At 41.8% G+C, this 13,668-nt stretch overlaps 1 protein-coding gene across 5 annotated transcripts in view; it reads right to left on the bottom strand.

The window, feature by feature from the left end:
- Window positions 1–13,668, bottom strand: part of pkd1a (polycystic kidney disease 1a) — a 291,165-nt gene that overhangs the window by 198,917 nt on the left and 78,580 nt on the right. For all 5 annotated transcript variants that reach the window (XR_011887311.1, XR_011887313.1, XR_011887314.1 and 2 more), the window contains exons 2-4: window positions 5,540–5,611; window positions 4,156–4,227; window positions 928–999 (exon numbers count right to left, since the gene is read on the bottom strand). Coding sequence is in view for 1 of the 5 variants with exons in the window: in XM_072269063.1 (XP_072125164.1) it covers window positions 928–999; window positions 4,156–4,227; window positions 5,540–5,611 (216 nt within the window). In the remaining 4 variants the exon portion in view is untranslated. The remainder of the gene's footprint in view (window positions 1–927; window positions 1,000–4,155; window positions 4,228–5,539; window positions 5,612–13,668) is intronic.

Below are 13,668 nucleotides of genomic sequence, written 5' to 3'. Positions count from 1 at the left end.
TTGTTTCTTCCCACCAATCCTCCAGATGGGATCAAAACTTTATGATTTCCTCTTTATAATGCTCCTTGTTTCCCTTCACGTTATTTTCCTTCTCTTTTTCTCATGGGGGTGAAGAAAAGTTGCTTTGTTTATCCATGTTTAAAGGGTTTCCATGGCTGAGATCCGTTAAGGCTGCTGGCGTACACAGGGGTAGCTGGAGCCATGGAATGAAAACCTGGTGGTGTCTGGCTGCTGCATGAGGACACCTCATCCCAGAGGATGGCTGGATTCTCCCCATAAACACTGGTGTCCCACATCTCACTAGCCAACCATAGCCGCCGAAAGCACTCCAAAATTTTGATTAACAATCAACCTCTTGTCCAACTAGCTTAAGGGCAAACTGACTGATAAGGAAAAGTTGAATAGGTTTGGGCTTTATTCTCTAAAAATAGGAAATTGAGGGGAGATTTGATAGAGGCATACCAAATTATGAGGGGTATAGATAGGGTAAATGCAAGCAGGCTTTTTCCACTGAGGTATGGTGAGACTACAACTAGAGGTTATGGGTTAAGGGTGAAAGGTGAAAAGTTTAAGTGGCACATGAGGGTAAACTTCTTGGTGAGCATTTGAAATGAGCTGCCAGTGGGAGTGGTGGGTAAGGATTCAATTTCAACATTTCAGGGAAGTTTGGATAGGTACTTGGATGGGAGCGTTATGGTCCAGGTGAGAATAGGCAGATTAATAGTCTGGCACAGACTAGATGGGTCAAAGAGCCTGTGCTGTAGTGTTGAATGACTCCATGACTTTAATTTCTTTTCTTCACAGCTAATTCAGTATGTTTTCTGTGATTTCAAAGAGCACTGGTTAGAGCCAAGGTCCAACTCAAATGTATTGATCGCACTGTTTCATTGGAGATCACGAACACAACTTAGATTCCAGAAAACTTACATTTTACTTAAATTAAATAAATCTGCAAATATTCCATCTTCTAAAGTAGATATCTGATTGTTGCTTATGTCTCTGCAAGGAAAGATGTAGAAAGAATTAGTTTCATTTGATATAATTCCATGTTTTGTAAATCTTTAAGTGTGTACCATACAGCATTAATGTTTTTGCAGTAGAGTAATAACCCAACATCATCTCAAATAACCTAACCACCACCTCGGTTCGATATTTTCTGCAATAACCTGGTTTATTCACTTTAATTTAGAGACCAGGCCCTTCCTGCCCAACAAGCCACACCACCCAGCAACCCACCAATTTAACCCTAGCCTAATCACAGGACAATTTACAACGTCAGATTAATCTTAGAATAGAGGGATATACATTTAGAATGGAGATGGGGAGGAATTTCTTCGGCCAGAGATTGGTGAATCTGTGGAATTCATCACCACAGGTGGCTGTGGAGGCCAGGTTATTGGATGTATTTAAGGCAGAGCCTGATAGGTTCTTGATTAATCAGAGCATGAAGGGATACGGGGAGAAGGAAGGAGATTGGAGCCAAGAAGGAAAACGGATCAGCCATGATGAAATGGCAGAGCGGATGCGGTGGTCCAAATGACCTAATTCTGCTCCTATATCTATACTTACCAAACAGTACGTCTTTGGACAGTGGCGAACGTACAAACCCCTTACAGATGGCGCCGAAATTGAACACAGATCTCTTACGCCCTGAGTTGTAATAGCATGACACTATGTTGCTGTGGTGCCCACCCACCCCGCCCCCCAAATCATCGGTTGATGTCAGCATTGTTCAGACCCCCAACTGCCAAGGTGGAATTCGATCTCCTATCTCTGGATCCAGCTCTCTGCCTGCTATCCCAGTGACCTCCGCTGAACATCGGCGACTCCTCCATTGAGATCGTTAAGAGCACCAAACTTCTTGGTGTTCACCTGGTGGAGAATCTCACCTGGTCCTTCAACACCAGCTCCATAGCAAAGAAAGCCCAGCAGCGTCTCTACTTTCTGCGAAGGCTGAGGAAAGTCCATCTCCCAACCCCATCCTCACCTCATTCTACAGAGGTTGTATTGAGAGCATCCTGAGCAGCTGCAACACTGCCTGGTTCGGAAATTACACCATCTCGATTCGCAAGACCCTGCAGCGGATTATGATGTCAGCTGAGAAGATCATCAGGGTCTCTCTTCCCGCCATTACAGACATTTACACCACACGCTGCATCCGTAAAGCAAACAGCATTATGAAGGACCCCACGCACCCCTCATACAAACTCTTCTCCCTCCTGCCATCCGGAAAAAGGCACCGAAGCATTTGGGCTCTCACGACCAGACTATGTAACAGTTTCTTCCCCCAAGCCGTCAGACTCCTCAATACCCAGAGCCTGGACTGACACCTCTATTTATTTATAATTATAAACCTACTGCCCTCTACTGTACATATTCTCTTGTTTATTATTTATTGTAATGCCTGCACTGTTTTGTGCACTTTATGCATTTCTGGGTAGGTCTGTAGTCCAGTGTAGCTTTGTGTTGTTTTTTACGTAGTTCAGTGTAGTTTTTGTATTGTTCATGTAGCACCACAGTCCTGAAAAACGTCTCATTTTTACTGTGTACTGTATCAGCAGTTATGGTCGAAATGACAATAAAAAGTGACTTGACTTGACTTGACTTGACTAACCATGACAATATCCTGCCACGTTCCCATGGCACTTCTAGAATCTGAGTTCATCTCGTGATCTGTTGATGGGTGGGTGGGGAGGCACAGCGGGTAGTGTAGCTGCTTCATAGCTCCTGCTACCCTGGTTCAATCCCAGCCTCTGGTGTGGAGATTGTGTGCGTCTGCCTTGGATTCTCTGCTCTCCACCCTCGTTCCAGAAGATGTACTGATTTCCAGATTAATTGGCCGGTATAAATTGTCCTTCGTGTTAGCGGGTAGTGGGGAAATTGGGAACAACAACTAGTTAAACTCCCACTTGAGAACAAAACTATTGCTGACACACTATAAGACCATAAGACATCATAGCAGAGTTAGGCCATTCGGCCCATCGAGTCTGCTCTGTCATTCCATTGTGGCTGATTTATTATCCCTCTCAAACACATTCTCCTGCCTTCTCCCAGTCACCTTTGATGCCTTGACTAATCAAGAACCTATCAACCTCTGCTTTAAATTTACCCAATGACAACTGCTGAGGTTGTAATCCATTTCATATTACCCCAATGGGGAACAGGTGCAATGAAATAGATGGGGAATGGGATTGCTCTTGGAGCTGGCAAATAATCAATGGGCTGAATAGCCTCTTTCTCTGATGTTAGGAGACAAGGACATAGAATTGGACATCTCTGTAATTAGGAGCTCATGACCTTCCAAAAAGGATTTCTACTGCCCTTACCTAGTCTAGCCCATATGTAACTCAAGGAACTAGGTTGACTCTTAAATCCTGTCTAGTAGGCAATACCATCTTCTCAAGGTCAACTAAGGGCTGGTAATAATTGCTAGCCTTCCCAAAGACCCTGTTAGAAGGCTGGAGGCAGAGGTCCTGTGATGCAATATCTGCAGGGAGTTAATAACACTGGGCACTGGGAAGGGATTAGGGCTTGGAAAGGAATTTGCCACAGGGTAAACTGAATGGCTGTAATTAAGCAGAAAACACATTAAGGACATTGGAAACTACCTGAAAGTCCTGCCGTTGTCACCATGGGTAACACAACTCCAGAAGAACAATACAACCATGCAATCGTTATTGCCGCAATCTCGCCCATGAAAAAAATTACACTTGCTGGTCTCCACCAACACAAACACAGGTGCCTGTATTCTGCATAGCCAGTCACTTCCAAATTAGATATTTCAGATATTCTTAACAATATTTGGTAACCGCCCCAATTCCCTTGCTTCACCATCGCCCTAAAACAGGTTGGGAAATTTTCCTATTTATTAAAATATTCCAGATCAGAAATGACTAATCCCAGTTACCCTGGTCTGAAACTTCAGCCATCTTTCTGACACGTGGGCTGGGTCAGTTTCAATAAGAACGTCTGTTTGAGGTTACAAATCGAAACACGTGGCATTAGCTGTTCTTTCCCAAGTATCACAGGTGCATAGCATGGATATCCGGGGAAAGTTCAGACATAGTGATGTCCCATGAGTGGAAAATGTGTGATGTCTAGGTTATAAAGTACATTCAATCATTACAGGCATGAATATAGACTTAAAACACTTACATATCTGATAAATATCTTCGACCAGCGAAGATTTCTTTGTAAAGAATACTAATATTATTGCCCTGTAGATATCTAGGGAGCAAAAGAAGATTATTAACTGAAATAGAATATATTCTACTTTTTATCAATTCAGTTTGGCTTTCACCCATATTAGCAACAAATACGTTAGTGAAGTATTTACAAAATAGTTAGCAGTTAGTAAACTGGTTATTAAATCCCCATGAAGGATGTTGGCCCGAAATGTCGACTCTTTATTCCGTTCCATGGATGCTGCCTGACCTGCTGAGTTCCTCCAGCATTAGTGTGTGTTGCTCTGGATTTCCAGCAGCTGCAGAATCACTTGCGTTTATAGAAAACTATTAGCTTTTTTCTTGAGACATAGTGTTTCTGATGTATTATCTAAAACAGAAGTTTTCTATAATACGCGATGCTGAGGTCAACCTGGAGAAGGTGCAATGATAATTCTTAAGAGTGTAATATAGAGAGTAACATCTTGATTCTTTCAAGGTTTTTGATGATACCCACTCTGATTACATTTGGTCACACTTATTTAACCATTTTGAGACCATGATAAAACAAACAGCACATCTGGACAGATGAGGCACAGGTCAGCCACTTGAACCAATGAGGTCCTGACAAATATCAAAGAAGACAGCTAGAAATTAATACTCCTAAACACACTATATTAATGCCACATGTTGTACTCCACTTGCACATCCAGTTCCAGTGACAGGCACTACTTATTGTGTATTCAGCTCCTCCGAACAGTCGTACATTCCTAAATATCCACATTCATTTAATATAGAACAACTCATACAAAATGCTGGAGGAACTCAGTATGTCAGGCAGCATCTATGGAAAGGAAGAAAAAGTCAACATTTTGGGTCAAGACCTCCACCAGTCCGGCATTTTCTGTGTATTACTGTAGATTTCCAGCATCTGCAGAATCTCCTGTGATTATCAACTAATAAAGAATACAGCACATAGAGCAAATTACAGACCATTTGGACAATGATGTTGTGCCAACCTTTTAACCTACTGTAAGATCAAACTAACCCTTTCCTCCCACATAGCCCTCCATTTTACTTTCTAAGATTCCCTTGAATGTCCTAATGTATCTGCCTCTAACACCACCCCAAGAGTGCATTCCATGCACTCACCATTCTCTGTGTAAAAAAAAACCTTCCTTTGACATCCCCCTGTACTTTCCTCTCAACATCTTAAGTTGACTCAATGACTACAAAAGCATTCTGATCTCTGTTGTCAGCCCAAGACATTTGGGGAAAAGTTTAAACTGTCCCATGGACCATGCTAAATGTGGAACAGCTTCCCAGAACAAACCCAACAAGTAAATTTAAAAACCATGAATGAACAATTCACTTACAATTTCTCCAGGGAAGTCAAATTGTCCAAAAAGTTTTCATCGAGTGAGAGAATGCCATTGTATGAAAGGTCCCTGGAAAAGAAGAGAGCTGTTAACATTTATACATATTCCACTTACAGAAAGCCAAGGTGATGTTGATGCTTAAACTTTACGGACAGAAATTTATTTTGCGTAGTAAACGGCCAATTTTAACCGGAAGCCTATGATATTGGATGCACAGCTAGTTCCTCACCAAAAAATTTATTTTCCAAAAAAGCCAATATTGAATGCTATCAGCTGAGTATTAAAAATAAAACAGCATTCTGCCCAATCCTGTGGAAATCCAAATCATGGAACCAGGTTAAAGTTACTTGCTATATGAAATTCTTGAACCTGTGGTACTGGTTCCCTGATCATTCACCAGACTTGTCTAATGCGCGAAGAATAACTGTCATGCAATTACTGCAGCAATAAATGTCATGCCTCAGTCTGACCACCTGGTGGGCCAGACTCCAGTTCATCTCCTCCTCTGATTATTTGAAGATTATTTTCACCTGAGTCTTGTTTTAGTTATCAATGCTCCTGTGCCTTGTTTTGTTTCTCTATTTAAGTTCCCTCTGCTTTGTTCACCGCTGCTCAGTTTTGAGTTTACCTACACTGTGTCCCAGTGATTCTCGTGTTCTCTACTAACCAATCCACAAGTAAAGATTCTTCGTTCAACTCCATCCTTGTCTCTGATCTCCTCTGCACTTGGGTCCACCTGGTCTAAGTCTCTCTTGGCAGACTACTGGCTAAGGATATGGAACATCAACATAACAACTGAACCCACCCTGGCAACCACTCCTTTTACAATAATATTTATAAGGGCAAGCCCCCAACCATTGCTGGGATGACTTATTTTCACCAGGGCCAGGAGAGAATAGAAGTTGGGATGAACTGTGGAGAGATGGGCGGGACTGGAGAAAACAGCCAAGGATGCTGTTCCTAGTCTTTATCCCAAGCTCTGCTGCTTGATTGAGATGTGAGTGACAGGCGTTCATTTTAACAGCTCCCTTTTTTTCAAGTTACTGTTTTTTTTTAGAAGCATTTATGATTCAATATTCATCAGCGTTGACTGGCTATAAACCATTGGATGATGTAACAGACATATAGCTTACCAATGTGCAGAGCTTAGTTGGAGAGTCCTTATCATTATGTTTTCCAGACAACACATGCGAATACAGTACGGAAAGTTCCTCACACTTATAGTACAGACAGCCCTGTACTTATAGTACAGACAGACACTTAGATGAGTGTCAATGCAGACAACAGCAGGTGTGCCCATTTCCTTCACAGCAAATTTTCATATCTCCTTAATAATACAGCTCTTTCCAAATCCTCATCTAATGAAGTACTTCTAAAGTTTAGTTGCTATAACAATCCAGGAAGCTGCTTAGGCCACAGAGCACTTATTCTACTTAAAAATAATCTCTCAGACTCACACCACCCCTAGATTGTTATCTGAACCATGGAAACTTATATAAGAAACAAAAAACTAATTTGTGCGGGTTACAGCCATGTCTGGTGAACACCAGTGCTATCACAACAGGCTAGCCTGTGTAACTGCTTATGGTCTCCAGGCTCAAGGACAGTTTCTATCCTGCTGTTAGAAAACTCATGAATGGATTTGTTATTCATTCTCCTTCTTTGGTTGTCCATCGGAATCTGATGACGACGTCCACTCCTTTAACGGTGAGATCTTTGATGACTATACAGTCCTATCCTGGACCCACAAGCTCTATTGCAGGTGGGACATGTATATGTAGTAGTGGTGGCAACCGTGGCTGCATTTCTCCTGGCTCTTTTCTGCTGTCTTCTGGTTGTTCTTTCCATCTCCAGAATATGAACCCAGTTCCTACACAGCTGTCGCCACGTAGTACGGTCAGCAGCAACATCCTCCAGGTCCTCGGGTCTGTCCTGCACTTCCTTAAAGCATTCTTTAATGTTATTCATTAAAGATTAACTGTTGACCTCACAATCTACCTCAAAGTTCAAATTAAATGTATTATCAAAGTTATCATATATATGTTATCATATATAATGCTAAGATTCATTTTCTTGCAGGCATTTACAGGGAAATAAGGAAATAAAATCAAATTTTACAGAGAACTGTATATAAACAGACAAAGACTGACTGACAACCAATGTGCATAATGAGGCAAACTCTTATAATAATCATTATAAGAGTCCTTGAAAGTGAGTCTGGATTGTAGAATCAGTTCAGAGTAGTTCAGGAGCCTAATGTTTGTAAGGTAATATGTTGCGGTGTATTAAATCTTGCAAAAATATTAGATGAAAATCTGAACAACTCCAAGTGACACTTCAGCTTTTTACAAAAGCTCGCAGCATGTAAGGTGTCGGATAACTTAAACACTGTAGGTTTGTTTAATGTTTTGCTAATAGCAGCTGGATTCTTACCCTGTAGGTTTCTTAAAAGTTTGTTAACAACAGCTGGATTCTTACCCTGTAGGTTTCTTAAATGTTTGCTATTAGCAGCTGGATTCTTTTTTGGCCTCGGGCACTAGTGGCACGAGAACAAAAGAGCAAAGAGTTTATCTGTCTCTGTGTGCCTCTAAGTGCTTGTGGATTGAACCCCTATTTATTGAGGCACCTTTTCACTCTGTTCTTAGGACTTCACCTGGACCAAGGAATTGCGATCGATCGGTGCCGAGGACGGACCCAGGGTAATTTCATGTCAGAACTTTGTGATAACCAAGTCTCCTGATGACAGCAACAATCAAGTGGAGACTAAGAATCATACGCCCTGAAATCTTTGTAACTTATTACATGGTGTGTGTGTATATTTATTTATTTATTCTTTCTTTCTTTTCAAATCTTTTTATTGTTACAAAAGAAATAACACCAGTACATTGAAGTAACAACACTTACAATGTCTCAAAAAAGACATTATCTTAAAGATGGAAAAAAAAAATTTGTGATAACAAAAAAAATCTACTAAGCAGAAAAAGTGAGAAAAAAAAAGAACCCATTAGGTGTACAACCCCGGAGCCATGTGTCATACAAAAAGCTTCTAAAAATAAACATCAAACCGCCAGCAAGAAAAGAAAATATACCAAAAAATTTACAATTAGATCGTGAAAAAAATCTCTCAATTAGCTCAAATGATAATAATGTGCAAATGAACCCCATCTTTTCTCAAAATCAAACATAGGTTCAAAGGTTCAACTTCTAATTTTCTCCAAACTAAGACATAGCAACACTTGAGAGAACCACTGTGACAAAGTGGGAGCTGACGTATCCTTCCACTTCAACAAAATGGCCCTTCTAGCTATCAATGTAACAAATGCAGTAACATGTTGGTCCGACACGGAAATACCATGAATATTTTGAGGAATTATTCCAAAAAGCACAGTTAATTTATTAGGTTTATTATTTATTATTGTGGTTTATTTGTGATTTCTCCGGTGTGATGATAAATTAAATTTGAGTTACTTTATTGTGCTTGTACACTTATTACCACATTCCTTGGACACTCAGATTGGTTTGGGTCCTCTGGGTCTGATGAACCCAGCCCTTTACTGTTCCTCAACCAGAAGGCTTCTGCACCTTCTGCCTGATGGTAGCGTTGCTTGGATGGTGTTGGGGGTGGGGGGTCCTCAATGATGATGCTGCTTTCCAGTGGCAGCACTCCATGGCCCCTGCACCATATTACTCCCTGCGCTGCACGATTTCAGTAACTGTAACTAGTACTCTATGTTCTGCCTTCTGTGGTACGCACACAAAGGGCTGGAGGAACTCTGCAGGTAAGGCAGCATCGATAGAGAGAAATAAACAGTCAACGTTTTGTGCCAAGACTCAGAATCCCGAGGAAGGGTCTCAGTCGGAAACTTCGACTGTTTATTCCTCTCCATAGACACTGTCTGACCTGCTCAGTTCCTCCAGCATTTTGTGTGCTTGCTCCTCAAGGTGTCCAGCATCGGCAGAACTTCTTGCTTATGATTCTGCATTCTCTTATAGCTTTTCCTCAAAATATTTATGTTTTGAAATGATCTGAATGATCAAATATGATGGCAGAATATATGGCAGAATGGTATGACTCTTGGCAGTGTGGAGAGTCAGAGGGATCTTGGGGTCCGAGTCCATAGGACGCTCAAAGCAGCTGCGCAGGTTGACTCTGTGGTTAAGAAGGCATATGGTGTATTGGCCTTCATCAATCGTGGAATTGAATTTAGGAGCCAAGAGGTAATGTTGCAGCTATATAGGACCCAGGTCAGACCCCACTTGGAGTACTGTGCTCAGTTCTGGTCGCCTCAATACAGGAAGGATGTGGAAACCATAGAAAGGGTGCAGAGGAGATTTACAAGGATGTTGCCTGGATTGGGGAGTGTGCCTTATGAGAATAGGTTGAGTGAACTCAGCTTTTTCTCCTTGGAGCGATGGAGGATGAGAGGTGACCTGATAGAGTTGTACAAGATGATGAAAGGCATTGATCGTGTGGATAAGGTCAGAGGCTTTTTCCCAGGGCTGAAATGGTTGCCACAAGAGGACACAGGTTTAAGGTGCTGGGGAGTAGATACAGAGGAGATGTCAGGGGTATGTTTTTTTTATGCAGAGAGTGGTGAGTGTGTGGAATGGGTTTCCGGCAATGGTGGTAGAGATGGATACGATAGGGTCTTTTACAAGACTTTTAGATAAGTACATGGAGCTTAGTAAAATAGAGGGCTATGGGTAAGCCTAGTAATTGCTAAGGTAGGGACATGTTCGGCACAAATTTGTGGGCTGAAGGGCCTGTACTGTGCTGTAGGTTTTCTATGTTTCTGTGAATAGACAGCTTTCAAAACTATCTTTTCATTGTGTCTTGAGACACATATCAAAAATAAACTAATACCAATCCCAATCCCACATGAGAGATCAACATCAGCCAGGACCATGCTGATGCTGACCAGCCAACACCACCCTGCTTTTTTGTGGAATTAGTGCTATGGAATCTTCTGTATCCACCTAAGATCAACAACCCAAAGTCGAAATCAAGTTTATTATTACTGACACATGTCTTGTCACTTCATGGTTTATGCCAGCAATAGTGGGCATGACATATGTCAGTAAGAATTACTATAAGTTACAACATATAGTGCAAAAGACTAATAGTGAGGTAATGCTCATGGCTTCATGGACCGTTCAGAAATCTGATAGTAGAGGGGAAGAAGCTGTTCCTGAATCATTCAGGCTCCTGTACCGCCTCCCTGATGGTAGTATGTCCTAATATGTAAGAGGGCATGTCCTGGGTGATGGGGGTCCTTAATGATGGATGCTGCCTTTTTGAGGCACTGCTCCTTGAAGATGTCTTCGATGCTGGGGAGGCTAGTGCCCACGATGGAGCTGACTGAGTTGCCAACTTTTATCTTATGGTACCTTCTACAAATCAGTTTGCCAATTCGATATGTCCAGCGTGTTGCAGGTACTATAAATTACAATAAATAAATAGTTAGACAGATAGATAGATAGTACAGTGCATGACATAAAATACTATGAGTTACAAAAAAACAAATAGATAGTGCAAACGAGGAATGAGTGCTTAGCGGAGGAGAAGAAGCTGCTCCTAAAACGTTGAGTATGGGTCCTCAAGCTCCTGTGCCTCCACTCTGAGAAGAGGGCATGCCCTGGGTGAAGGGGCAACAAGAGAACGAAATTGTGAGGAGGTGGTCATGGGTTCAAGGACCATTCAGAAACCTTATACTGGAGGGGAAGAAGCTGCTTCTAAAACACTGAGTGTGGATCTTCAGGCTTCTGCACCTCCTGATTTGACTCAATAAAGGCAGTGTCCCCAGCAGTATGGCACTCCCTGGGCAATAGCCTACTGGTGTAGTGTTTCCAGGTTGATGTTCCAGCTTCTCACAGTGGGAAATGGTTAACTGTTGATCACCAAATGCTAATTCTGTTTCCTTTCAGCACAGGAGTCAAAGTAAATTTATAATCAATGCACATATGTCACCATAGACTACCTTGAGATTTCACAGCAGATGCCATGACATGAAACCTGATTCGGAGATTCATTTCTTACAGATGTTCACAGGAAAATAAAGAATACAAAAGAATTGATGAAACACTATCCATAAACAAAGATTGACAAACAGCCATTGTGCAAAAGATGACAAACTGTAGATAAATAAACATGTAAATGGATAGATAGATGGATAAATCAAAGGATGGATGAATGAACGATACTGAGAACATGAATTACAGAGTCCTTGAAATTGAGTCTGTCAAAAGCTGAGGTGAGTGAAGTTACATCCTGCTTTGTGGTGGAACCCCTGCGTACAACAGCAAGTGGTAAGTACTCCTTCAACCATTGACAGAGTAGCCAGCCATGTAGCTCAAACTGAGCACAAAAGGAGAAGGGACTTTGCCTAAACTTGTTCTGTCAGTGGAGCGTGAAGTAGTTTTTTCAGGATCAGCACCGTCTCCCATGCAACCATTGCTGCAAGCTTCGAGGGGGTTCTCCTTTCTTGACTTGTTGTCTGGTTAAACAACAACACAAGATGACATTAGCAGAGGTATAATGGTTAGGATAACAAGTGTGTTCAAACATTCTGGCACTTTGAATGTACCAAAGTGGATTTGGGAGACTCACCATAGGGAGGTCATGAGTTCAAGTTCCCCTACGGAAGATATGTGGCTTTGTTAATCCAAGACCCTCTCTGTCCTTTGGGATAACAATTCAACGGTAGGATTTGACAAAGAGCAGGGGAGCCCTGCCATGTAACCAAATCTGGAAATAGCACACCAGGTTATATCTATCAAGAGAGAAGGTATTACCGTTTCAGGTTATCTTTATTCCAAGGGAGGGTTCCCAGCTATAAGAACAGGGTCCAATTCCCACTGCTGTCTGTAAGGAGTTTGTACGTTCTCCCCATGGCTGTATGGGTTTCCCCCAGGTGCTCCAGTTTCCTCCCACAGTCCAAAAGATGTACAGGTTAGGGTTGGTAAGTTGTGGGCATTAGTGCTGGGAGCATGGCAACGCTTACGGACTGCCTCCAGCACAATCCTCAAACTGTGTTGGTCCCTGATGCAAAACAACACATTTCACTCTATGTTTTGATGTTTCAATGTACCAGTGACTAATAAAGCTCATCTTTAGTCATTCCTGTACCGTACGTGCACCTTAAGGGTGAACTTCTGATCTTACAATTAATATCAGCATGGCCCATGAACCTTATTGTCCACTTGCACTGCACTCTCTCTGTAAATGTAACCATAACACAATATTCTGCATTCTGTTATTGCACTTCCCTTTTCCTACCTCAAATTAATCGTGTTTTGAAATGATGTCTGTATGGATGACTCGCTAAAAGAAGTTTTTCACTGTTGGTGGAGAATTTCCATGATTCTTTGATATCCAAGTTAAGAAGTTCCTGCTCATCCCAGTGCTAAATAGCTGAACTCATACTTTGACATAAGACTCCTGTCCAGGTAGCCCAAGCAGAGAAAGAGCAACCCTATTGTTGTATGATAGGATGGACTCCAGGCCTCACAATCTACAGTACTGTGCAAATGTCTTAGGCACATATATATATATAGAGAGGGGATCTGATTGAAACATATAAGATTAATAAGGAATTGGACAGGCTAGAGGCAGGAAACATGTTCCCGATGTTGGGGGAGTCCAGAACCCGAAGCCACAGTTTAAGAATAAGGGGTAGACAATTTAGAACGGAGTTGAGGAAACACTTTTTCACACAGAGGGTTCAGGTTCTGTGGAATGCTCTGCCTCAGAAGGCAGTGGAGGCCAATTCTCTGGATTCTTTCAAGAAAGAGTTAGATAGAGCTCTTAAAGATAATGGAGTGAAGGGATATGGGGAGAAGGCAGGAACAGGGTACTGATTGTAAATGATCAGCCATAATCACAGTGAATGGTGGTGCTGGCTCGAAGGGCTGAATGGCCTACTCCTGCACCTATTGTCTATTGTCTATAGATAGGGTGCCAAAGATATTTGCACTGTACAGTAGTAATTTTATGTATTGCACTGCCCTGATGCCGCAAATAAAAACCAAATTTCATGACAGATGTGAGTGATTATAAACCTGATTCTGATATGGGTCTCTATTGTGGACTGAGAGTGGGAAGGGGACAGGGAGAGGAAAATCATGGT

Source organism: Mobula birostris, chromosome 9 (assembly GCF_030028105.1).
Source record: "Mobula birostris isolate sMobBir1 chromosome 9, sMobBir1.hap1, whole genome shotgun sequence".
Classification (NCBI taxonomy): domain Eukaryota; kingdom Metazoa; phylum Chordata; class Chondrichthyes; order Myliobatiformes; family Myliobatidae; genus Mobula; species Mobula birostris.
Note: the sequence above shows the minus strand (reverse complement) of the source record. Positions and strands in the feature narration are given on the sequence as shown.